Below are 25911 nucleotides of genomic sequence, written 5' to 3' on the forward strand. Positions count from 1 at the left end.
CGCACACAGGTTCCGGGTGTGCAAAGGTTCCGGCCCGGCCCCCCGACTCTACCAGGTTGTACATGGTCCGCTTTGGCGGGGGGCCTCCAAAATAATTTTGGCGTTGCGGTGCCATCGCTCATCAGAGCCCATTTGATTTATCTTTGTTCCTGCGTCGGTCTGGCCTTCTGGGCCCTGCAATCTTGGGATGAGCATGAAAAAGCAGCCTTGGGTGACGGGGAAAGGGACTCAACAGAAAGTTGGGTTCACACATCTGGGATTCCAGGTCTGATGCCCAGCATCCAGTTTGTCTCTTGCTCTTACAGGAAGCTTATATTTAATAAGTAAAACACGCCCCGACCCCTTTTTTTTTAAGCAAGGCGCATCTTGGTCACTTGGAGAGAAGACATCTTTGGGTGTGTAAGAACGAAACTAATTCTTCCTGCACAGCCTTGACGGTTAAGCTGGTTAAAAGGGACCCTTTCCTCTCTTAGAGGTCACAAAAGAGTGGGAGTAGATAGCATAAAAGTTATTCAAAGGCACTCTCATAGGCAGACTGGGAGTATGGACCGACCAGTCAACGCCCATGTTCAGCGGGGAAGCAATGACAGAAGCCAGACCTTCTACCTTCTGCAACCCTCAATGACCCTGGGTCCATGCTCCCAGAGAGATAGAGAATGGGAAAGCTATCAGGGGAGGGGGTGGGTTATGGAGATTGGGTGGCGGGAATTCTGTGGAGTTGTACCCCTCCTACCCTATGGTTTTGTTAATTAATCCTTTCTTTAATAAAAAAAAAAAAAAAAAAAAAACAAAGGCACTCTCATGCCTGAGGCTCCAATGTCCCACACACCTACCATAAGCCAGAGCTAAGCAGTGCTCTTGTTTAGAGAAAAGAGAGAGAAGTCACGAAACAACAAAGGTCAAGAGATTACATCCTAGGATTCTGTGTGAAGGTGAGTATTTCCGGTTTTAGGCTCCTAGAACACTTCAAAATCTAGGAGAAGTTGAGAAGCCAAATAGCAAATAACTGTTGGTTTTTCTGTGACTGCCTCATACCTCATCTGTCAGGGAAAAACAAGTGGCTCACATGCATGAAGGCCACGTTTGTCCCCTGCTGCCACGTGAGCCATAAGCCAGTGTGATACTGTCTTTTTCTCATAATATATATTTATTGGAGGGTAGATAGCATAACTTCTACACAGACACGCTCATTCTAGTCTCCACAGTCACAGGTTCAGTCCAGTGCTCTGGTAAAAATACTTTTTTGTTGTTTTTATCTACAAAATTCAATAGATCATCACACTGGTGCCATCCCAGCATTCCCAGCAGTCTCTTCCCCACCACTACCCCTTTTCTTACCAGATAAGAGAGTGACATAGAGAGACACCACAGCATCACTCCACCTCTCATGAAATAAATACTAGCCTAAAGTAAATAAATCTTTTTCTCTCTCCCTTAATTTTTTTTCTCCACCTGGTCAGGGGATATAGCTCATCTGATAGAGTGAACTCTTGACCAGGTTCAAATCTCAGACACCACAAAGAGCCACCATGAAGGGCACCCAGGGAAGTTGAAGAACTGTAGTATGGTGCTATGGTGTCTCCCCTTCTCTCTCTGCTTCTTTCAATTGAAAGAAAAAAAAATAGTCTGCTGGGAGTGGTGGGATCACAAAGGCACAAAGCCCCTGGCTATATATATATGTATGTATCCTGGGGGGCCTGCTGATGGTGCCCCTGGCAGAGCTCCCATGTTAAAATATGCCAAGGACCTGGGTTCAAGGCCCTAGTCCCCACCAGCAGGGTTAAGCTTTGTGAACAGTGAAGCAGTGCTGCAGGTGTCTTTCATTCTCTCTCCCTCCCTATCACCCCACTCAATGTCTCTCTGTCCTAGAAAGACTTAAACAAATGTAAAATCCCATCTGACTGTGGATGGGGGCTCAGTGATGCCCCTGTCCTCTCCCCAGGCCTAGATGTTCCCACCCTGCCCCTGCCCTGCAGAAAGCAAACAAGACAAAGGCAAGGAGGACTGGCACACTTGCAAAGAATGGCAGCCTGCAATCTTTATTTTTCTGCGAAGAGCACTGGTATGGGAGAGGAGTGTCGGGTCCCGTGGGTCTGGGTTTCACTCCTTGGAACTGGCCTCTTCATCAGGGAAGCAGGACAAGGAGCCCTGCCTTGCCCACACCACCGAGGACGGTGGCCTAAATCAGACACACTGAGTCAGGGGCAGTACTCAGTCAATGGCAAGTGCCGGCAGGTGGGAGGTTAGTGTCACTGCCCTCAGCTGAGGTAGCACCAAGGTCTGAGCTCTTGTCCCTTCCGCCTCCCCCCCCACACACACACAGATGCACACGCGAGGCCCCCATGCCACCCCCTTGCAGGCTTGCTTTGATGGTGTGGGCATGAGGGACCACACAGATCCTCTTCAAGCCTGGCCCGGGGGGGTCTCGCTGGGGCCCTTCCAGAAGCAGGCATCGGCTGCGGCCAGCTGGGTGAGGGTCTCCTCCAGCTCGGGCCCATCCTCCAGGAAGCGATCGGAGAAGGAGCGGATGAGGCCAGCTGCCGAGGCCTCGTACTCGAGAAGCTGCACGTCTGAGCCTGGGGTATGGGGGAGAGACAGACCTAACCAGGCAGCCCACCTTTGCCGTGGGAACAGCTGGTGCTTCCTGAGGCCTCACCAAGTGCTCCAAACTACGCTTGATGCTTTAGTCAAAAGACCTTCTTTCTTTCTTTATTGTCCAGGGTTATCGCTGGGGCTTGGTGCCTACACTATGAATCCACTGCTCCTGGAGGCCATTTTCCCCATTGTTGCCCTTGTTATCATTGTTTTTGTTATTATTATTTTTTTTTTATTCCCTTTTGTTGCCCTAGTTGTTTTATTGTTGTAGTTATTGTTGTAATTGATGTTGTTGTTGGTGGATAGGACAGAGAGAAATGGAGAGAGGAGGGGAAGACAGAGAGGGGGAGAGAAAGACAGACACCTACAGACCTGCTTCACCGCCTCTGAAGCGACTCCCTTGCAGGTGGGGAACCGGGGGCTTGAACTGGGATCCTTATGTTTTTTGTTATTATTGTTGTTATTGCTGTCGTTGTTGGATAGGACAGAGAGAAATCGAAAGAGGAGGGGAAGATGGGGAGAGAAAGACAGACACCTGCAGACCTGCTTCACCGCTTGTGAAGTGACCTCCCTGCAGGTGGGGAGCCAGGGGCTCCAATCTGGATCCTTGAGTTTCATACTATGTGTGCTTAACCTGGTGCACCACACTTAACCCTACCCCCTAGTTTGCTTTGACTGTAGCACCATTCAGCTCTGGCTCCTGGTACTGGGGACCAATCCTGGGAGCTCCAGCCTGCACATCCTGTGTGCTACCAGTGTTCCACCTCCCTGAAGACTGTACTGGAAAAGGCACGATGCGACACAGACACAGGGAAAGGGACACGGGGACTGCCAGTATGCCCAGGGCTCTGCATCACTGACTTCTACTACCTGGTCCGCTGGGCCCCTCTGCACTGCCTGGCCTGGCCTCACCCTCGGCCTTGGTTCTGTCTGCTCTCCAAGTCCCTACCTTGTGGGCTTCCTCTGAACCAGTTGCCAGCTCACAGTCAGCACATCTGCGTGTGTGAGGTGGTGGCATGGTGGCAGTTACAGGCCAAGGCACTGGCATAAGGGCTGGCGGGGGGAGGCAGTCACAGGGGTGGACAGGAGGTGAGGGGAGATGGAGGATTCTCCCTGTCAGCCTTCCCTGAACTTCAGACAGCCTGGCAGGTCTTCCCTGGCTCCCATAGTGCCCTGCGTGCACGGGCCTTACCTTCCAACCGGGTGTTGGGCTGAACAATGAGCTTCCGGGACTCCTTGCGGAGCAGCACCGTGTCCCTGAGGGTGAGGAAGCACTCGGGGGGCGCGTCCGTGACCGCCGAGTACCCCTCGTACAGGGCCCTGCCCCCAGCCACATCCCCTGTGGACTTGAGCACCTGTGGGGAGGGGGAGGGGGCCCGTGTCCACCACAAGTGCCAGCTGAGTCCACAGGGTGGTGCTTGACCCTGGCCACCTGCTCACACGACCCATGCCCGCTGTCTGAGGGAAGCCATCATCTCTCCCCCGACAGCCTCATCTGAGCTGCAGACACAGAGGGCAGGAATGCCTCCAGCCTGGGCTTTGCTTTATAGGGTGCTGGGGAATGAGAGAGAAGCTGGCAGCATTGCTCTGCCACTCAAAGGTTCTCTCCTGCAGCTGGGAACCAAGGGCTTGAACTGGGTCCCCATGCATGGTAACGTGTGTGTCCTATTGGGCGCACCACCACCCAGCCCTGACGTCCCCCTTCCCGTCAGACTGCTGACTCAGTTCATTCTTGCCAGGCGAGGCAGGTGACACCTCATGTGGCAGACGAGACAGTCTGTCTACCCCAAAGATTCCCAACTCTACACACGCCTGAGGAGGGGGTGGGGTCCAGACCCCACTAAGCACTGCCCCTCTCTCCCTCTCTCCCCAGGCTCCAGATCTCTTTCTGTCCCTCAGCCAACCCAGCTCATTCCAGGCTTCAGACCTTGGACCACGACATCCCGTTGTCTTTTCATGGCTACTTCCTCCTTGGCACTCAAATTCCAGCTCAAATGCCACCTCTTCCAAGAAGCCTTCCCTGGTCGCCCTGGCCATGGGGACTCTACTTCCTCCCCGCCCCCCAATCTCATTTGCTGTCACATCGCCAGCTTTTATTATCTTTCCGGTGGGTGTCATCATCTGAATCACCTGGGTCCTGTCTTGTTTGCATGTCTGCTGCTTACTATCCTCTCTCTGCAATGGAAAAAGCCTCCCAGAGCGACTCAGCTGCTCCTGCCCCACGCTAAGTGGACTCACTGTGCTGTCCAGGGCTTAACGCCTGTGTACGATCTCAGTGAGGGAGAGAACAAACTGGCGGGATGGCTGGATGGCTGGATGGCTGGGCAGGGCCCTACCTGGAGTCTCCTCAGGAACCGTTCCAGTGCAGGTTTGCCCACAGACTGGATCTTGCTGCGGTCAAGGCGGACGCGGGCATCCGGGCGCCCATCGGAGCCCATGGTGGGGGTGACCGTAACGAGCCCCTCGCCGGCTTCCAGCAAGACCCTCAGGATCACAAACCGGGCCTGCATGTGGGCCTGCAGGGCCAGAATGGAAGGCATCGCCCACGGTGCTGGGCAGCATGGAGTACCCAGGGCAGGGGACCAAATAACAGTAATCGGGAGGCTTTGTTCCCTGCCGTGCAGAGCTCTTTCTGCCTCTTCCTCAACCCCCAATGCCTCCTCCCTCAGCTGCTCACAGCCAGCCAGGCAGCCTGCCCTGGGGTACGGGAAGTCCTGGTCTTTCCTTTCTCCCCCACCTCAACCTGTGTCTCCCAGCCCTGCCCCGAGCGCTGCCGCCTCCTCTGCAATCATTATCTGAGCTTCCAGGATCAGAGGCCCAGGTGGGTGCAGGGACTTGCTCAGAGTCACACAGCTTCTGGTAAGGGACAGGATCCAGACCTCAGTCTCCCGACTTTAAAACGTGTCTTCTTTTGATGATGTAATACTTCCTCAAAACACACTCATTTGACTTTAAAACCCAGGCTCTGCGGCTTACCTGTGAGTTATTTCATCATCTACCTCTTTAAACATGCGTTATTTAACCTTTTCAACATATAGCTTTTTTTTTTTTTTGTAATTATCTCTATTTATTGGATAGAGACAGCCAGAAATCAAGGGGGGAGGGGAAATAGGGAGAGAGAGAGAGAGAGACAGACAGACACCTGTAGCACTATTTCACCACTTGAGAAGCTTTCCCCCTGCAGGTGGAGACTGGGGGCTTGAACCTGGGTCCTTGCGCACTATAACAGGTGCGCGCAATCAGGTGCGCCACCGCCCGGCCCCAGCATATAGCTTTGTTTATTTTCCCGAGACAGAGAGACCAGAGCACTGCTCAGCTCTGGCATATGGTGGCTGGTGCTGGGGGTTGAAGCTGGGCCCTCAGGGATGCAAGTGTTTCACCACTTGCTGCCTCAATTCCCCCCAGTTCTAAGATGAGGGTACTGGGGTTTGGAGACTGCGCATCCAGCAGAACAAACATCTTCCCATGAGCAAGGACATAAGTCAGCACCCCTGGCCACCTCATGGGAGTACCGTGCAAAGGGCGAGCTTCTTGTGTGGTGGGGCCGTGCTGTGGTGTGTCTCTCCCTCTCCGTCTCTTTGGTGTGTATATGTGTGCATGTATGTATATACATGCTCTGGTTTAAAATACAAATATTGGGAGTCGGGCTGTAGCGCAGCGGGTTAAGCGCAGGTGGCGCAAAGCACAAGGACCGACATAAGAATCCCGTTCGAGCTCCGGCTCCCCACCTGCAGGGGAGTCGCTTCACAGGTGGTGAAGCAGGTCTGCAGGTGTCTATCTTTCTCTCCTCCTCTCTGTCTTCCCCTCTCTCTCTCCATTTCTCTCTGTCCTATCCAACAACAACAACAATAATAACTACAACAATAAAACAACAAGGGCAACAAAAGGGGAAAAATAAATAAAATATTAAAAAAAAAACTTAAAATACAAATATTGATATATATTTGGATTTTTAACCAGAGCACTGCTCAGCTCTGCCTTATGGCGGTATGGAGACTACGGAGCCTCAGGCATGAGAGGCTCTTTGTAGAGCCATTATGCTATCCACCCCTGACCCCACTCTGTCTCCATCTGTGCTTTTTTTTTTTTCCCTCCAGAGTTATTGCTGGGGCTCAGTGCCTGCACCATGAATCCACTGCTCCTGGAGGCCATATTCCCCATTTTTTGTTGCCCTTGTTCCTATTTTTATTGTTATTGTTGTTATAGCTGTTGTTGTTGTTGGATAGGACAGAGAGACATGGAGAGAGTAGGGGAAGACAGAGAGGGGGAGAGACATAGACACCTGAAGACCTGCTTCACTGCTCGTGAAGCGACTCCCCTGCAGGTGGGGAGCCGGGGGCTTGAACTGGGATCCTTACGACGGTCCTTGTGCTTCACGCCATGTGCGTTTAACCCACTGTGCTACCACCTGGCCCCCTCCATCTGTGATTTAAACAGGGAGTAGTGGCATCTAGTGGGCATGGAGCCTTAACTATGCCCCAGAGGGCATGAGGCCCATGCACCACTCCCATTTCAGACTCGGACACTAAGGCTCACGTCGAGTCCCCATCCACATGGGGCCTGTGGTCACACCTGCTGTGGGCGCCTCAGGGGCAAGGTCATCCCCATGTTCTCCCACTCGAAGCCCCCTCCTTCCTGGGGAGGGGGTCCCCTGTGCCCACCTGTCTCCAACTGGAGGCCTCTGGTGTGTAGAACTCCAGCGCCAGCAGCCCGGCACGGACCATGTTGAGCCAGTTCACGTAGATGACGTCTTCCGCGTCTGCTCCCTCGAAGCCAAAGATCCTGGGGGTGGGGGAAGGCGGCAGGGTGGTGAGTGGCTGCCCAGGCTCTGGCCGCCCGCCAGCACCCGAGGGCTCCGCGCTGCCCGTACTCCAGCACTCGGGGGTGCAGGCACAAGTACAGCCCCACACTCTCGGCCCGGCACTCTTCGTAACTGGAGGCGATGGTGCTGAACTTGCTGTCCCAGGTCTCCCCGCTCCGGTACCAGCTCTGGATCTGGGGGGGGAGGCCCAAGGGGATGTGGGCTATGGGGCACTGGCCACGCCCCCCAGAACCCCTAGGGCCCCCCCACATAGCGAGGCAGCTCTTACCTGCTCTCCAGTTTCTGGGTTGACCACTGTCGCCTGGTCGAAGTTGAAGGCTCCTTTCTCATCCTATTGGAGAAGGTGGGGGTGTGGGGGCTGAGTGAGTGGAGGGGGCCTCTGGCCAGGCCTCAGCCCTGGGTCCAAAGTGAGTCTGGGAGCATGTACTGCGGGGGAGACAGTGGGGTTCTGATACTGCAGTCTGTGAGTCCTGCTATCTGAACAGACCCCCACACACACACACAGATACATACACACACACACACACACACACACACACACACACACACACACACACACACGGCAGGACATGAAGAGGGCCCTTGTTCAGAGATTCAGTATCTCTGGGCCCCTGTGGGGATGCCCCCATGGGTGGCCCAGAAAGCCTGGGTGGCCCTTCCCTGGGCACTTCCTGAGGTACAAAGGGGAACACTACATGTGTGTCTCTAGCTTGAGCCTGCACCCCATGCCCCGAGTGAAATCCTTCTTTTCCGCCGGGATTTCTATTGAATTATCCTGCAGGCCTCATCCAAGCCGTGGAGTTCCTAGGAGTGTGTGTGTGTGTGTGTGTGTGTGTGTGTGTGATGGGTGTGTGTGTGATGGGTGGCACTTTCCTTAAGACCCCAACCCCCTGAGGATGAAGCTAGAGCAGTCACCCCTGGGAAGGGCTAACCCTCAGGCCAGGGAGCTGGGGGCCGTGCCCCGGGAGGCTCTGGGGGCCGCCCCAGCCTCACCTGCACAAAGAGCTTGCCGCTGCCGTGGCCCAGCAGCTCATGCAGCCCCACCTGCACGTCGAAGGAGGGTCCTTTCCAGCGGATGTACAGGTCCTGCCATGACAGGTGGGGACGTGACTGGACACAGTGCCACCATGGCCACCCACTCGGCTGCCCTCGCCCCCATGCTCGGTCCAGGTCCCTGGGCTGTACCACCCCTCCTCCATTATGGGCCAGAAATGGGGCCTGAAGCCACGTGGTCACACAGCTCGGCTGGGGAAGCTGAGTTCGGTCTTCCTGCCCCAGCAGAGCCCAGCCCAGCCCAGCCCAGCACCGCTCCGGGATGCCCGCCAGTGCCCACCTTGTCCTCCTCCTCCAGGAACGTGAGCTTTTCCCGCTTCGTGGCGTAGGCCACGGCCAGCACGTTGCCCAGAGACACATTCTTGAAGCCTTCCGTCTGTCTCAGGTCATCATCTGCAGGGGCCGGGGATGAGGGGCAAAGTCACGGGCACAGACTAGAACAGGCTGTGGGGTCGGGAGGTGGCTCCTGGCTGGACCACATTCCTTTAACACCCGAGGCCCTGGGTTCCACCCCTGGAGGCACGTGGCAGCACCATGAACAGCACCAAGGGAGCTCCAGATGGGGGCACAGTACCAGAGTAACTTTGCTTTCTCTTTCTCTCTCTCTCTCTCTCTCTCTCTCTCTCTCTCTCCCCCCACTCCACAAAACACAGAAATTGGCCATGGAGGTCACTTGTTCAGCACTGGATGGAAAATGCTTTTTTTATATATATATTTATCTATTCCCTTTTGTTGCCCATCTGGTTTTTTATTGTTGTAGTTATTATTGTTGTTGGATAGGACAGAGAGAAATAGAGAAAGGAGGGGAGGACAGAGACAGAGAGAGAAAGACAGACACCTGCAGACCTGCTTCACCTCTTGTGAAGTGACTCCCCTGCAGATGAGGAGCCAGGCCTTGAACCGGGATCCTTGCGCTTTGCGCCACCTGTGCTTAACCTGTTGTGCTACAGCTTGACTCCCGGAAAATGCTTTTTCAAGGGGGCTGGTGGTGGTACACCTGGCTAAACACGTTACCATGTGCAAGGACCCTGGTTCAAACCTCTAGTCCCCATCCACGGGGGAAAACTTCATGAGCGATGAAGAAGTATCATCATTGTCTTCCTTTCTCTATCCCTGTCTCCCTTTTCCTGTCTTTCTGTCTCTATCCAACAAACATTTTTTAATAAATTTGCTTAAATTTATTCATTTAAAAAAAATTTAGTGACACACACATATATATGGAGAGAGAGAGAGAGAGAGACACACCAGAGACCTGCTCAGCTCTGGCTTAAGGTGGTGCTGGGACTGAACCTGAGACCTCAGAGCCTATGGCATGGAAGTCTTTTGCAGAACCACTATCCTGTCTCCTCAGTCTCCCAAATAATACACTTTTTAACTTGAAAAAGGAGTAGGGTGGGAGACAGTCCGACGTGTTAGAGCACAGAACCCACGTGCGCGAACGTGTGCGAGGCCCAGAGGCCGCAGGCTCAGTCCCCAGCCCGGAGCTGAGCAGTGCTCTGGCCTCCACGTCTCCTGTATATCCCAGACAGTGATGACTGATGACAGCGACCACGTGTGGCCGAGACCAGTGTGTGGAGGGGCCGGGGGGGGGGGGGGGCCAGGGCCACCGCTGTGGGTGGAGGACACTCACAGTTGGGGATGTTGATGCCGGCAGGGATGCCGGAGCCCGCGAAGGTGAGGACGTCCAGGGAGGTGAAGTCGGGGGTGAGGAACTTGTCCTTCTCGAAGGCGGGGGGCCAGGGCAGCTCCTTCAGCAGCTGCTCCGCGCTCGCCACCAAGCACTCGAACTTGGCGCTCATGGCCTTGTTCACCATGGCCACAAAGCCTGCAGGGCGGGTGGGACCGTGGGATGGCAGGGCTGTAGCGGGGAGGGGTGCCTGCCCCTATCGCCCACAGTCATGACACGCATAAGGCACTTGCTGTGGACGTGATACCATGGGGAGAACCCCGCCCCACCGTCTTCAGAGGCCTCATGGGTAAGCGGCTTTGCTAGGAAACCTGAGATGGGGCGGGTAGCAGGGCAGGGGAGCTGTGCGGGGCTGTGCCCACCTGCTGCCTCCTTGGGCCCGTCTGCTCGCGGAGCTGTTGACTCTAAACACCCCCAAGAGGGCAACTGGGCCTTTCCTTTCTCCCCCTCTGCCCTTTCTTTCTTTCTTTCTTTCTTTTTTAAAATATTTATTTATTCCCTTTTTTTGTTGCCCTTGTTGTTTTATTGTTGTAGTTATTATTGATGTCGCTGTTGTTGGAAAGGACAGAGAGACATGGAGAGAGGAGGGGAAGACAGAGAGAGCGAGAGAAAGACAGACACCTGCAGACCTGCTTCACCGCCCGTGAAGCGACTCCCCTGCAGATGAGGAGCCGGGGGCTCGAACCGAGATCCTTACGCCGGTCCTTGCGCTTTGTGCTTAACCCGCTGCGCTACAGCCCGACTCCCTCTTTATTTTTTTTATTCACTTATTGGATAGAGACAGAGAGAAACCGTGAAGGGAGGGAGATGGAAAGGGAGAGAGCAAGAGAGAGGCCGGCTGCATTGTTTCAGCACTCGTGAAGCTTTCCCTCTACAGGTGGGCGAGCAGGGGCTTGAACCTGGGTCCAGGAGCATGGTAACGTGCAGCCAACCAGGTGAGCCACCACCCAGTCCCCTCCACTCTCTGGTTCCCAGCAACCAGATGCTATAGACTCCGCATCCAGGGCCGAGGAAGGTAAGACTTGGCAGACACCCCAGGCTGGCTCCCCTGGTGTGACTATGGGGTGTGAGCAAGGGGTCCCCCAGGCAGCCTGCCCCACCCTAGTGCCCACACTGTGCTCAGTGTTCTGTCTACAACCCCTCACTCCCATGACACCCCCGAAAGGAGTCACATGTGGAACCCGAGGCCAGAGGTCCCCGGGCTGACAGCGTCTAGCGGTGCTGACGTAGCGCAGTGCGTTGTACACAGGCTGCCACCACCACCCCCATCAGCACTGGCTGTGTGGTTACTACCGTGTGTCTGGGGGTGGCTCAGGTGGCAGGAAGGGGCATCCCTGCTCCGAGGCTTTACCTTCAAACTCTCCCCGGGAGCCAAAGGGGTCTCGGTAGCTCTCGATGAACCCGATGTAGCTGGGGAGAGAAGGGGGTGGTGGTGTTGGGGTGGGCAGGTGGCGGGCAAGGGTGGGGGGCAGGGGCGCGAGGCTGGGCACCTCACCTCTCCACGATGGGGCTCTTGTCCTGGATCCAGAAGCGGGAGCCCCGCTTGTGAGCCTCGATAGAGCCCTGGGTGAAGCTGTCGATATACTGGGCCAGCATCCGGTCCTGGTGGCTATTGGCCGCGTGTGTCTGTACAAGCAGGGCCAGTCAGCCTGGCCCCGGCCCCAGCCCCACCCCAGATGGCAGCCGCCTCTACCTTGGCTTTCTCCAGGTGCTCCACCACCTTCTGGAGGAGGGGAGCATAATCCCCTCGGGTCACCTGGAAGTGGCTCCCCCGGAATTCATAGCTCTTCAGCCTGGAAGACACTTCAGAGTCCGGGTGAGGCTCTGTGGGGAAAGGGGCAGCTCAGAGAGGGCTCTAGCACCTCCTCCTCTGAAAATATTTGTATTTATTTAAATTGTTTTTATGTCTTATTGGATGGTGAGAGAAAAACAGAGGGGAGGGGAAGATAGAGAAGGAGAGAGACACAGACACTTGTAGCTCTACTTCACTCCTGAAGCTCCCCCCCTGCAGGTGGGGGTCAGAGGCTTGAACCTGGGGCCTTGCTTAAATGGGCGTGCTACCACCTGGCCCCGTATTTATTTATTTTAGTTACAAAGAGAAATTGAGAGGGGAGGGGAGATAGAGAGGGAGAGAGACAGAGAGACACCTGCTGCCCTGCTTCATTGCTTGTGAAGTTTTCCCCCTGCAGGTGGGGACCAGGGGCTCGAACCTGGGTTCTTGTGCACTGTAATTGTGTGCTCTACCAGGCACGCCACTGCCTGGTCCGCACTCTGGGACCCTCTATGGCTCCTCAGCGCTGACATAAACTAGTATAATGGCCCATCTTGAAGAATACTTATCTCTTGAAATGTGAATATTCTTTTTTTTTTTTTTTAATGTGAACATTCTAAGTGCTCTGCACGTGCTCATTCATTTAAGCCTCTTGCCAGTTCTGGGGGAGGAGGGAAATTATCACCTCCATTTTACGATGTGAAGACAAAAGCACTGTTTGCCTTGGTTTTTAATGCACACCGTTAAAAGCAGGGACTCATGGTGTGCACGCAGTGCCACTGCTGAGCGGCCTCTCTGGGCCAATTTTAAAATTCTATATGGGGGGGGGGGGAGAAATGCACCGCTCCATCACTCATGGAGCTTCCTCTGGTGCTGTCCATCAACTCCCATGCGGTGCCAGGGCCCAAACCACAAGAACCTCCCAGGTTCTTGTGGTTCTTCTTTTTTTTTTTTTTAAATATTTATTTTATTTATTCCCTTTTGTTGCCCTTGTTGTTTTATTGTTGTAGTTATTATTGTTGTTGTCGTTGTTGGATAGGACAGAGAGAAATGGAGAGAGGAGGGGAAGACAGAGAGGAGGAGAGAAAGATAGACACCTGCAGACCTGCTTCACCGCCTGGGAAGCGACTCCCCTGCAGGTGGGGAGCCGGGGTTCGAACCGGGATCCTTATGCCGGTCCTTGTGCTTTGCGACACCTGTGCTTAACCCGCTGCGCTACAGCCCAACTCCCCGTTCTTGTGGTTCTTGTGGGAGGGGGGCAGGCTCACCTGTGCCCAGCACGGAAGCCAGCCGCACCTCATAGCAAGGCTTCCCATCCGGGCCCGTGGCCTTGAAGAGCCGAGTGTTGTAGGCACTGAGATTCTGGAAAAGACCAGGGCAGGGGGGCTCGGGGGAGAGAAAGTCCAGAGAGGACTGTGGGGTGTGAGAGGGCAAGGGCGTCCCACCAGGGAGAGAAGATTTGGGGCAACAGCTGGCAGCTTGGGAGGGACACAGAGGGCTGAGTGATAACCACTTTCAGGAGGCTCCATGAGGGGGCGCCATCGCACAGGTGTGGAGCTGGGAGTCTGGAGTGAGGGTGGGGGCTCAGTCCCAAGTGCCCATGAGGACTTCTGAGGCCAGCTGACACTTCCTGAGCTTTGTCTCTGGGCCACAACAAAGAGCTTGTGGTGACCAGAGTGTGTGTATGTGGGGAAGGGGGGAGGGGTGGCTCCCCGAACCCCAAACCTGTGAGTCCAGAAAGTCCTGGGCCAGTTTGGCATCTTCCATGGTGCAGTCCCCAGAGAAGTAGGTGGTGATTCCCTGGGGAGGAGGGCAAAGATGGCAGCAAAGGGAGGCTGAGAGGTCATGGTGCTACAGGGGTGCTGGCAGCCTCTCCTGCCCGGGGCTTTCCATCCCTCCTGCTCACACCCTCCTTTCCAGGATGGCGGCGACACAGGACTAGCAGCAGAGGCAGTCTCCAGCCTCCCTCCCTGGGGTGGCTGCTGCACCCGACCCTCACAGTTCCCAGACCTGGGACTCCCACCCCCCACCGGGACCCCAGCTCCACCCTCCTGCACAAAGCATCCTGGGAGATCCAAAGCCTCCTCCTCCTTCTCTCTCTCTCTCTCTCTCTCTCTCTTCCCCTCCTCCTCCTTCTCCAGTGGGTGAACTAAGGGCCTCACACATGGGCGACACTGCTGAATGGCCTCCCGAGCCCCATTTTAAGAAACGAGAAAAGGGTGAGAGGGAGGGAACCACTCCACCGCCCACCGAGTCACCCTGGCGCTGTGCGTGGTGCTCGTGTGGTGCTCGGGAAAGAACCCAGGGCCTCAGGCCTGACAAAGCATATGCTCTACCCACTGAGCTGTCTCCTGGTTGCCGGCCCAATTTTTAGTTTGTATTTTGAGAGAGGAGGGAGATGTAAAGACATCCAAGCGCCTTCCCAGCATCCATGGCCTGCCAGGGAACCCAGGGCCCCGCGTATGGAGGGCATCCTCTGCCGCTGAGCCACCGCCCAGGCCGGGCCACCCCCCCCCCCCCCCCCCCCCCCCCGCCACACACACACACTTTACAGATAAAACAAGACTGGCTGTGGGGAGTGGCTTTGCCTCAAGAGTGCGAGATAGATGCCCCTTCCAGTCCCCTCCTTCCACTCCGGGTGGTCCCGCAGGCTCCCATCCCCCGCCCGCAGCAGAGGCCTCACCTCCTTCCCCAGCCCCAGGTGTCGCAGCCTGGGCTCCAGGGAGAACATGCGCTCCGAGCAGGTCTGCCAGAAGCCCCGCACTATTTCTGGGTTCTGCTGGGCGGCCTCGCTCCCCAGGATCACCCGCTCCAGCTTCTCCTGCGGGGGGTGGGAGGAGGTGGGGAGCACCACAGCCTTCAGAGAGTCTGAGGCCTCCCTGTGGAATGTGGTCCCACATTCTGGCAGTGCTGGGGAAATGAAGCCCTCGCCTCTGCTCCGGGCTTCACACCCAGCTTCTCCACAGCCCGATTCTGCAGCTGCCTTGCAGCCTGCTGTGGGAGGGAACCCGCACTTCGCCTTCTATGTGGAGGCAGTGAAAAGGTCAGGCCCCTGCCCCCAGCCCCTCTCCAGCTGGGATCCATCTGCTGCACTGCCCACCCCACCCAAACCCCAGCTCACCTTGGGCAAGTTGGGGACAAACTTGGTGTCACCAAAAGACTTGTAGTTGCCCATGTTGGAGTAGATGCCCGCGGCGTAGACCAAGAATGCCTGTGGGGGAGGGCACCAGACGGGGGAGAGGGCCTCAGAGACGGGGGAGAGGGCATCAGAGATGGGGGAGAGGGCATCAGATGGGGAGAGGGCCTCAGAGACGGGGGAGAGGGCATCAGAGATGGGGGAGAGGGCATCAGATGGGGAGAGGGCCTCAGAGACGGGGGAGAGGGCATCAGAGATGGGGGAGAGGGCATCAGATGGGGAGAGGGCCTCAGAGACGGGGGAGAGGGCATCAGAGATGGGGGAGAGGGCATCAGATGGGGAGAGGGCCTCAGAGACGGGGGAGAGGGCCTCAGAGATGGGGGAGAGGACATCAGAGATGGGGAGAGGGCATTAGACGGGGGAGAGGGCCTCAGAGACGGGGGAGAGGACATCAGAGATGGGGGAGAGGGCCTCAGAGACGGGGGAGAGGGCCTCAGAGATGGGGGAGAGGGCCTCAGATGGGGGAGAGGACATCAGAGACGGAGAAGAACCACCGCCCCAGCCTCCTGCCCTAAGGAGACACCCTCTGAAGTGGCAGACACCCAGAGGAACCGGCAAGGGTGGAATCTGGGGTACCGAGCAGGCCCCACAGGCTGATACTATGCAGACTGGTCCCCACACCCGCCGTCAGGCCCATCGGGCCCCAGCAGCTCCCACACACCAGCGCTCACCAGCCCACTCTCTGTGCTCCCTGTGCTCCTCGCCTTTCAGCCACCTACCCCACCTCCTCTGATCTTTAAGGTCAAGTTCAAACATGCCTCTCTTGCAGGACTCTGTCCTCTGCCCACCCCCGACCCCCACCTGGCGGCCCAAACATCAGGTTAGAGGCAGAGAGGCCGTGACCATTTATTCTGGAACGTTGGCCCAAACCTCACTGCCTGTGCACTGCCAGCAAGACCTCACCCTTCTCTTGGGAGGCGCCACCTCCCTGTCTCCCGCTCAAGCCGGCCAGTGAGAGCCCTCCCCGGAAATCTCTGGGATGCAGAGTCTGTTGCTTTTACTGGGACTCTTTCATCTCTCTCTCTCTTTTTTTCCGTCTCCAGAGTTATTGCTGGGGCTCGATGCCTGCACCACAAATCCTCTGCTTCTGGAGGCTATTTTTTCCCCTTTTGTTGCCCTTGTAGTTTATCGTTATTATCGTTATTACTGTTGTTGTTGCTATTACTGTCATTGTTATTGGATAGGACACAGAGAAATCGAGAGGAGGGGAAGACAGAGAGGGGGAGAGAAAGACAGACACCTGCAGACCTGCTTCACCACCTGGGAAGCGACCCCCCTGCAGGTGGGGAGCCGGGGGCTCGAACCGGGATCCTTATGCCGGTCCAAGAACCTTCTCTCTCATTTTTAAAAGTTTATTTATTTATTAAAAAAAAATTTTTTTTTACTTTATTTGCTGGATAGAGACAGTCAGAAGTTGAGAGGGAATGGGGTGATAGAGAGGGAAAGAGACAGAGAGAGACACCTGCAGCCCTGCTTCACCACTCCTGAAGCTTTCCCCTTGCAGGTGGGGGCCAGGGGCTTGAACCTGGGTCCCTGTGCACTGTAACATGTGCGCTCAACCAGGTGCGCCACCACCTGGCCCCTTAAAAACTTACTTAATTTTACTTTAATAAGAGAGAGACTGGGTGGCTGCGCACATGTGACAATGCACAAGGACCTGGGTTCGAGCCCCCAGTCCCCACCTGCAGGGGGAAAGCTTTGCGAGTAGCGAAGCAGTGTTGCAGGCATCTCTCTGTCCCTCTCTATCTCCCCCTCCTCTCTATATTTCTGGCTGTCTCTACCCAATAAATAAAATAAAAATAATTTTAAAAAATTAAAAGAGAGAGAAAGACACCAGAGCAGTACTCAGCTCTGGTTTATGGTGGTGCTAGGGATTGAACCTGGGACCTCAGAGCTGCAGGTATGAAAGTGTCTTCGCAGAGCCAATATGAAGTCTCCCCAGCCCCTGAGACTCTTTCCTTCTTATTCTTTTTTTAGAGAGACAGGGAATCAGAGACACCACAGCACCACTTGCGAAGCTTCCCCTTTTCTCCCAGGTGGTGGCTGGAGGCTTGAACCCAGGTCCTTGCGCGTGGTAAAGTGTGCTCTCTACAGGCCAAGCTGTAGAGACTAGGCCTGTTTCAGACTAGGGAGCACTGAACCTAGAGCCTAAGAACTGCCCCTTCTGGGTGAGGAAAGAAAGCAAAGTTGAGAGGTGAAGACAGACTGTACTAAGGGGGCCCAGAGCCCTGGACTGAGCCAGGCGTGGAAGTTCCCAGCCCAGCTCTCCAATTACACGAGCCACCGGTTCTCTTTTTTTAAAAACTTTATTTTGGGGGCCAGGTGGTGGCACACCCGGTTGAGTGCATGTTACAATGCACAAGGATCTGGGTTCAAGCCCCTAGTACCCACCTGCAGGGGGAAAGCTTTGTGACTGGTGAAGCAGTGTTGCAGGTGTCTCTCTCTCTCTCTCTCTCTCTCTCTCCCTCTATCACCCCCTTCCCTCTCAATTTCTGGCTGTCTCTATCCAATAAAAATAATACAGAAAAATGCATTATTGGGGGGGGGGTGTCACAGTTTTAGGTTCATAGCAAAACTGAGCAGAAAGCACAAGTGTCCCCCACAGCCCTGTCCTCACACACGCATGTGACCTCAGCAGTCCACTCACTGGCCCATCTGTCACAGCTGATAACAGCTAGAACTCAGACTCAGGACTTGACCGCCCACGGGGTATGGAGCGGTACCTCAAGGTTTCCTAAATGCAGTTTCCCTGAGGCTTGATGTTGAGTTTTTTCTTTCTTTTTGTTTAAATTTATTTCCTTTTTGTTGCCCTTGTTGTTTCCATTGTTGTTGTAGTTATTATTGTTGTTGCTGATGTCATTGTTAGATAGGACAGAGAGACATGGAGAGAGAAGGGGAAGACAGAGAGGGGGAGAGAAAGACAGACACCCGCAGACCTGCTTCACCGCCTGGGAAGCGACTCCCCTGCAGGTGGGGAGCCGGGGGCTCGAACCGGGATCCTCACTCCGGTCCTTGCGCTTTGCGCCACCTGCGCTTAACCCGCTGCGCCACCGCCCGACTCCCGATGTTGAGTTCTTTCACGTCCTTATCCGCCAGATGATTATCTTCAGCAGAGTGTCTCTGAAGATCCTGAGTTTCAAAAATTCTCTGTAGTGGCCTGGGAGGTGGCACAACAGATAAAATGTTGGGCCCTCGGGCTGAGTGGCAGACACCTGGTTGAGTGCACAGTACAGCGCAAAGACTCAGGTTCGAGCCCCTGGTCCCCACCTGCAGGGGGAAAGCTTTGCAAGTGGTGAAGCAGTGCTGCAGGTGTCTCTCTCTCCCTTTCTATCTATCTCCCCCTTCCTTCTTGATCTCTGTCTCTATCCAGTAGAGAGCTTAAAAAAAAAATGTTGGCCCCTCAAGCATGAGGCCCTGAGTTCAATCGCCAGCATGGTATGTGCCAGAGTGATGTTCTGGTGGTTTTCATTCTCTTGTGTTAGTGAATCAACAGATTAAAAAAAAAAACTTATTTGTATATCGTGGGTAATAGCTTTTATCAGCAATATCTTCTGCAAGTACTTTCTCCTCTGTGGTTTGTCTGTTCAACCTCCTGTCCATGACTTTCACACAACAGAAATTTCTTCTTCTTCTTCTCCTTCTCCTTCTTCTTCTTTTTAAATTTTTGCCCCAGGAGCTTTATCTCTGAGGTTGGCGCCGATGTAAAACCACCATTCCCCGTGGCCGCATCTTTGGTAGAGGGTGAGAGCAGAGGCGACAGACATTGTAGCACTTGTGCGCTTCCCCGCTGCAGCTGGGGACCAGGGACTTGAACCCAAGCCCTACACATGAGCTAGCTACTCACCCAGCCACCAGAAACGTGCGACTTTAACAAGGCCCACACTGTCCATTACTCCTCTCACAGAGCATGCGTGGGGTTGGATGGAGCCCGTCATCTCCATGCGCCAGCTCATCTAAAGTTCCTCCTGTGTTTTCTTTGATGTCCCAAGTCATCTTGTGTCTAACATTTGAGTCCCTGATCCATTCTGGGCTCATATTTGTGAAGGCTCTAAGGATTCTGCTTTGCGCATAGGTAGATGCCTAGTTGTTCCATCACCACTTACCAAAGTCTAGGTTATTAGCTTTTGGTATCTGGGTGGCGGTGGTACGTGTGTGCTTAGTACCTGTAGCCGAATTTATCCCTGAGACCTGGGCGTCAGGGCCCATGAGGCAGGGTGTCGGAGTGGCAGCTTTGTGGGCCAGTGCCAACCATAGATTGGGTAGCACTGAGGTGGCACAGCTGTGTGAAAAGATGATTTCTGTTCCAGCTCATTGTTGCCTTTGCTCCTTTGTCAAAGATCAGCTGACTGGGTCTATGAGGATCTATCTCTGGACTTTCTGTTCTATTCCATTCATTTCTTTGTCTTTTCTTTCATTCCCTCTCTTTTTAAAACCACTATCATTTTCTTGATTCCTGTAGTTGTACATAAGTCTTTAATTTGGGCAGAGTGACTCCCCCAGCTTTGTTCTTCCTCAGTACTGAGCTGGCTAATCTGAGTCTTTCTGCCTCTCCATAAAGCTCTGAAACTAGTCTGTTAATATCCATAAAATAACTCACTGGGAGTTTTCTCGAGATTGTATTGAATATGTTAAGGGTGGGGGGGCACTGACATTTTGATAACATGACTTCCTGTCCATGGAATTTTTATTTTTTTATTCTTTGACATCTTTCATCAGAGTCTTGTCAGTTGCCTTATCCAGTTTTGTACATAGTATCACATGATTTTGGAGAGGTGCTAGTTATCTTGCACTGTGCTGTTTCTTGTTTCAAATTCTCCATGTTCAAGTTACTGTTTTTAGGAAAGTAACTGCCTTCTGTATATTAACTCTGTATCTTATAATACAACTCAATTCTCACCTCTGCTACTCTACAAATTAAAAATGTCCTTTGGTACTTTCAGAACTTTTTTCTCTAACTTTGGTTTTCTGCCTAAGTATTTTATCTTTCTTTTTTTTTTTGGAGGGGAGGGCAGGATATGAGGGCACTGAGTATGCCACTTCATGGCTGGGAATTTGCCCACCCAGTAAAGCACACACCTAACCACGCACATGGCTCTGAGTGTGAGTTCCAGCACCACATGGGAGCACCAGGGACACTCGGTGGAGGGGGAACTTTGTGTCCTCTCTCTGCTGAAGATTTGAATGAAACAACTAGCCCAGGGAGGCTACTCAGCAGTGACACTGAGCACTTGTGAGTCCCTGGGACCACTTCCCACACATATGCTGTGAGGTGTCTCTGAGCTTCCTGAATCCCTGGCTTTGGTATTCAACCTTAATTTGAAGGACATTCTCTAGTCATTATTATTTCAGGTATTTCCTCTGGGTTTTTTTTTTTTTTTTTTTTTTACCAGAGCACTGTTCAGCTCTGGCTTATGGTGGCTCGGGGAACTGAACCTGGGACTCTGGAGCCTCAGGCATGAGAGTCTGTTTGCATAACCATTATGCTATCTACCCTCCGACCCCTCTTTTTTTTTTTTTTTTCCTACTGGCAATTCCATTGTGAGTTACATATGACCCACAGCTCTTGGGTATAGAGATGCGATTTTTTTTTTTTTCCTTGTTGCCTTTCAGTTCTGGAGGTTTCTTTTTTTTTTAGTTCTGGAGGTTTCTATTGAGCTCTCCTTAAGGTCAGAGATTCTCACCTCAGCTGTGTCAGGCCAACTCAAAACCCATCCAAGCCAAACTTCATTTCTGTCCGTGCTTTTGACCTCCAGTGTTTTTAGGTTTTATAAATTTTGTCTCTTTTTTATATTTATTTATTTTCCTTTTTGTTGCCCTTTTTTTCATTGTTATTGTAGTTCTTACTGTTTATTGATGTCTTCATTGTTAGATAGGACAGAGAGAACTGGAGAGAGGAGGTGAAGACGGTGGGGGGGAGATAGACACCTGCAGACCTGCTTCGCCGCCTGTGAAACGACCCCTGCAGATGGGGAGCCAGGGGCTCAAACCGGGATCCTTAGGCTGGTCCTTGCACTTTGCATCATGTGTGCTTAACCCGCTGCACTACCACCCGACTCTCCTTGAAATTCCACCTCTTTACTGTCTGTCTGTTCTTGCATGCCATCTGTCCGCGTTATCCATTACAGTCCTCAGGGCAGTCGGCAGCTACTGTAACTTCTGGGCTGCTACTCGCAGCAGCTCTGCCACATCTAAGTGTGATTCTGCAGCTCGCTCTGTCTCTTCAAACCATGGGGGTTTATTTGCTGGTTTTGGTCTTCCAGTTTGGTTTAAGATCTTCTCCTCAGAGCCAGGTGTGACAGACTGAGCAGAAGGAACTGCTGTAAAGAGGCATCCAGTAAAGTGTGTGTGGGGGGGGTACAGGGTGGGGGCAGTGTTCCACAGTCTGTGACGAGGCATCAGCCTTAGGGGACTTGTGCCACAGGACTGAGAGCTTCACACGCGCTTCTCATTGTGTGTCCACATCTTCCCTCCAGTCCCTGCCAGTCCCTTAGGTGGGAGAGGAGGCTATAGCTGCCTGCAGTAGGGGGCCGCCCCTTTCCCCAGGCGAACTGAGTTCTGAGAAAACCCTGGCAGGTGATGTCTTGAACTTTCAAGTGGCTCTTACTCTCCGTCCCCACTGAATAGAGCAAGAGTAGTTTCTGCCCCTATAAACGGTTCACTAGGAGAACCTGCGAGAGCTTCTGCTGTTAAAATTCACAAGAATGGAGAGTCCCTGTGGCAGGGTCCCCCAGTTTCTAACTCTCAAGAGCCATCTCCACGGAGCTCCAGCAATTCACAAACCACAGAGGTCAGGGTTTCCTCCTCACCTCACCACTACTTCCTGTGGAGGTTTCTGCTGTGGACCTCGGCACCTGCTTCTGTCTCAGGGGGAGAGGGTTGGTGGGGATGGGACTGGGGGTAGCGATCTGTTCTGATCTCTCTCTCTCTCTCTCTCCTCTTTTGTACAGAGCACTGGCTCAGTTCCAGCTTATGGTGGTGTGGGGAACTGAAACTGGGAATTTGGAGCCTCAGGCATGAGAGGGACTTTCATGAGAGACCATTATTCTATCTCTCCTGCCCCTCCATTCTCTCTATGAGCAGATACAGGACACAGTTCACATCAAAAAAGTGAGAAGAAACAGCTGGGCTTTAGCTCAGAGATAAACTCACACTTTAAAGTAGAAGAATAGTGTAGTGGGTTAAGCACACATGGCATGAAACTCAAGGACCAGTGTAAGGATCCCAGTTTGAGCCCCCAGCTCCCCACCTGCTGGGGAGGGGGTCGTTTCACAAGGGGTGAAGCAGGTCTGCAGGTGTCTATCTTTCTCTCCCTCTCTCTGTCTTCCCCTCCTCTCTCCATTTCTCTCTCTCCTATCTAACAACGACATCGATAACAATGGCAACTACAATAACCAAAAAAAACTAGGGCTGGGAGTCGGGCGGTAGCGCAGCGGGTTAAGCGCACGTGGTACAAAGCACAAGGACCGGCGTAAGGATCCCGGTTCGAGCCCCCGGCTCCCCACCTGCAGGGGTGTCGCTTCACAGGCGGTGAAGCAGGTCTGTAGGTGTCTGTCTTTCTCGCCCCCTCTCTGTCTTCCTCTCCTCTCCTCTCCATTTCTCTCTGTCCTATCCAACAACAATGACATCAATAACAACAACAAAACAAGGGCAACAAAAAGGAAAATAAAGAAATATTTAAAAAAGAAAAAGAACAAGCCATATCCTCATACATTCTTGGCAAAAGACTTGCAGAAGATCATTCACAGCACCAGTCCGCTGCAGTTGCAGACAGCCTTTGATCCAGCAGAGCTACTTCCAGAAGCAGACCACAGTCACACAAGTGTGAGAAGAGCTGAGCGCCACTTGCATGTCCCGCGGTGGAGAAAACACAGCATCAGCTGCAGGGTGCACGGCTGTGGCCAGCTTCACGGCACAGACTAAAGGGAGCGGTGGGCTCCTGGGTCCGGGAGTTGTGCAAGGCACAGCTGCTCGGTGCAAAACGTCCACGCACACACGCACACGGCCAGAGCGATCTTGTTGATGTGACAGTGAAAGCAGGGGACTGACACACATGGGCGTGCACATGTGGAGGGTGTGACCCCAGGGGCTGGGGAGGCTGTGACCCCCTCTTCCTCAGTGGGGAGCTCTGCAGAGGGCTGCACTGTTGCACTACACTAAGAGGACACTCACGCATTACCTGGCCAAACAGACCCAGACCGACGGGACAGGTGGAGGAGCTGGTTCGGAGTGCAGACTTCCTCCCTCCTACCCTGGCCTCACACCTTCTCTCGGCCTGTACTCACAGCCCTTCTACGATCACCCCCCTGCAGCCCATGCATCTGGGGATCAGGTCACCACGACCCAAAGAGAGACAGACTAGCCCATACACTCTGCCGGCATGGGCTGAGGCTCTGGCATGGAAACACCCTGCATTGGTAACCTTCGCTCAAACGCAGATAAAGGGCTTCGGACCCCTGCCTCCTGCTCCTTCACCCCTTGCAGGAACTCTACAAATGCAGTTGGTCTGGGAGAACTGACCTGATACTCCTCCTCGGTGAGGCCCTCAGCCAGAGCGTGCTGGCGGAGCTGATCAGGGTCCTGAGCCCGGAAGAGGCGGCTGAGCAGGGCATAGATGTGGGGGGCCTCAGGAGAAGTCTGCAGGAGCACCGCCAGGCCTCCATACCAGGCGGCCCGGGACAGGTGGTGGGCATAGAGACGCTCTGTGGGCGACAGCAGGCGGAAAGCCTCGCGGCAGTCCAGGCTGGACACGCCAATGTCATTGGGCAGGATGTACTGGGTATCCGCCATGGGCCCTGTAGAGAACCAACACCGTCAGCCTGTACCCTCCTGACCCCATGCAACCCCCCCCCCCCTCCACCAGCCCATAAGGAAGGGAACCCCCTGTTGTCCGGGAGGTGGCACAGTGGCTATGGCAATAGACTCTCAAGCATGAGGTCCTGAGTTCAATCCCCGGCAGCACATGTACCACCAGAGTGATGTCTGGTTCTTTCTCTCTCTCCTCCTATCTTACTCATTAATAAATAAACAAAATCTTTAAAAAAAAAAACAAAAGAAAAAAGGAAGGGGAGCCTAATCTACCCATCCACCAAGTATGCTGAGGCTCAGCGGCTCGGTGACCCACCCAACACACCGACAGTGACCCCCTCAGACAATCTCACCCCGAGTCTCACAGACGGGGAAACTGAGGCCCAGCACTGCCTAGTAACACAGCTGAGCCCTCAGATGGCCCACCCAGGCCTCTCTCTATCTCCCGACCTCCTTCTGGGCCCACCCAGCCTCCTCTCCTGGAGTTATTCCGAAGCTTCTGCGGTCGCACCCAGCACTGTGTAAACGAGGACAGAGCGGTCCGCCAGCGGCAGGGGCCAGCTTCCAGCCCGGCTCCTCCGTCCCAGGGTGCTCACATCAATCCATGCTTTCACTTTCCTGCCCCTCGAGATTTCCGATTTTCAACCCTGGGGAAGCAGGTGGCCTTCCAAGTGAGTTGCTCACCTTGGAGCCTTTGCTCGCCCGCCGCTGCAGCGACCTGCACGCGACCTGCACACGCGCGCGCGCGCGCTCCGGAGTCGCACAAGTTCGGGGCGGGAGGGAAACTCACTCCGGACAGAGAGGGAGGCTCCTAAGGGCCAAGCCGGCTTGGCTAAGGCCTCCCTGCGCGGGGGGGGCCTCCCGAGTCTCCGGACCCCTGGGCAGGCTCCGCACAGCGCCCCCCGCCCGTCCGCCCAGGCCCCGAGGCTCCGTCCCAACAGCAAGGCGCCCGGGGTTCTGAGAGGGGCGTTGACCCTCTGCCGTCCAGGGCGCTCCTAGGCCTCGGGGCCACGAGGACTTGGGAGGGGCCCCGGATGCAGGCAGAGAGGGGGTGGCCTCGGGCTCGGCACGGCCGCGCCCGCTTCCCGGAGGGTGACACTCGGTGACCCCCCAGCCCGGGCGCCGCGGCTCACCTGCTGCAGCTGCTGGGATCGCAAACCACTTCCTGCTTCCGGCTGCCCCATTCATCGCGCCCCGCGGACTCCGCCCCCTCCGGCCAATGACAGCGCCGCGGGGCCTGGACGGACGTGGGCTCCAGCCAATCGGCGCGCCGGCCCCGCCACCGCCCGCCCCCCCCCCCCCACGGCGCGACCCTGGCTGGCCAGCATGGCCCCGGAGGCCTTGGCCTTTTGTCCGCTCGCATCTCGCCCACGGGCTCGGTTTCCACAAACACAGCTGGCGCGTCGGGCCAGGGCAGTGGGGGTGGCCTAGGCCCAGCACCCGGAACCCCCAAACACGAGTCTCAACCCCGCTGTCCTCTGAGGGTTTTCCCAAAGCACCCCCACCTCACCTCCATTCTGCACCGTGGCGATGAAGGGGCAGCTCCTCCTTGCGGGGTTCGAGACCCCGGGGGTGGAGACTGTGAGGCAGCAGGCGGCGGCCTGGACTGAGATGGTCCCACCTTTGGGAGTGCTTGGAGCCAGCCGCCCTTCAGTGGGGGGCACACGCGGGAAAGGGGGCTGCACACGTGGAGCTCGTTTCCCGGCCAAGGGCGTGAGGGCGAGGGGCCGGCAGCTTCTGGTGTCTGCTGCAGAATACTGTGCCCCAGGATGGTTCCGTAGCCCCCATGTCCACTTGGTTGATTCCAAATTATATTCCTCCATGAGGATCATTTCTGGAACCATCCGTTCCACCCCGGTTCCATGGCTGCCAGTTCTTAGCAACATCGCCCCGCCAGATATTCGTCGGGATGCGGCATCATCTAAGTTCATTTCCCGCGTCTACGCTCGACCGGACCTGCCAATATACGCGGATATCTTCGC

General features: G+C 54.8%; 1 protein-coding gene and 1 pseudogene across 4 annotated transcripts; both read right to left on the reverse strand.

Moving 5' to 3' along the window:
* Positions 1-2018: 2018 nt before the first annotated feature.
* DPP3 (dipeptidyl peptidase 3) lies at positions 2019-25463 on the reverse strand. Of its 4 annotated transcripts, none has more exons than XM_060175983.1 (18): positions 25440-25463; positions 23642-23916; positions 15050-15139; positions 14612-14749; positions 13654-13728; positions 13197-13290; positions 11851-11981; positions 11653-11783; positions 11509-11567; positions 10101-10295; positions 8751-8863; positions 8411-8503; positions 7686-7748; positions 7466-7590; positions 7257-7377; positions 4932-5111; positions 3788-3950; positions 2019-2576 (listed from the first exon to the last, which is right to left on the reverse strand). In XM_060175983.1, exons 2-18 carry the CDS (start codon positions 23909-23911, stop codon positions 2404-2406), a joined length of 2214 nt encoding a protein of 737 aa, XP_060031966.1. In that variant the 5' UTR covers positions 23912-23916; positions 25440-25463; the 3' UTR covers positions 2019-2403. The 4 variants fall into 4 exon arrangements, with proteins under 4 accessions (XP_060031966.1, XP_007518699.2, XP_060031968.1 ...); XM_007518637.3 differs by lacking the exon at positions 25440-25463 and adding an exon at positions 25063-25083; XM_060175985.1 differs by lacking the exon at positions 25440-25463 and adding an exon at positions 24614-24634.
* Positions 19282-19408, reverse strand: LOC132534200 (small nucleolar RNA SNORA5; annotated as a pseudogene).
* Positions 25464-25911: the final 448 nt, after the last annotated feature.

This window comes from Erinaceus europaeus, chromosome 17 (genome assembly GCF_950295315.1).
Source record: "Erinaceus europaeus chromosome 17, mEriEur2.1, whole genome shotgun sequence".
Taxonomy (NCBI): Eukaryota; Metazoa; Chordata; class Mammalia; order Eulipotyphla; family Erinaceidae; genus Erinaceus; species Erinaceus europaeus.

Coding starts and splice junctions, on each gene's coding strand:
- DPP3 (XM_060175983.1), bottom strand. CDS start 23,911: ATGGCGGATACCCAGTACATCCTGCCCAATGACATTGGCGTGTCCAGC. Junction 11,982..13,196: donor GGCTTCCGTGCTGGGCACAG/GTGAGCCTGCCC, acceptor CTTTCCCCACAG/AGCCTCACCCGGACTCTGAA. Junction 11,784..11,850: donor AGCACCTGGAGAAAGCCAAG/GTAGAGGCGGCT, acceptor CTGCTTGTACAG/ACACACGCGGCCAATAGCCA.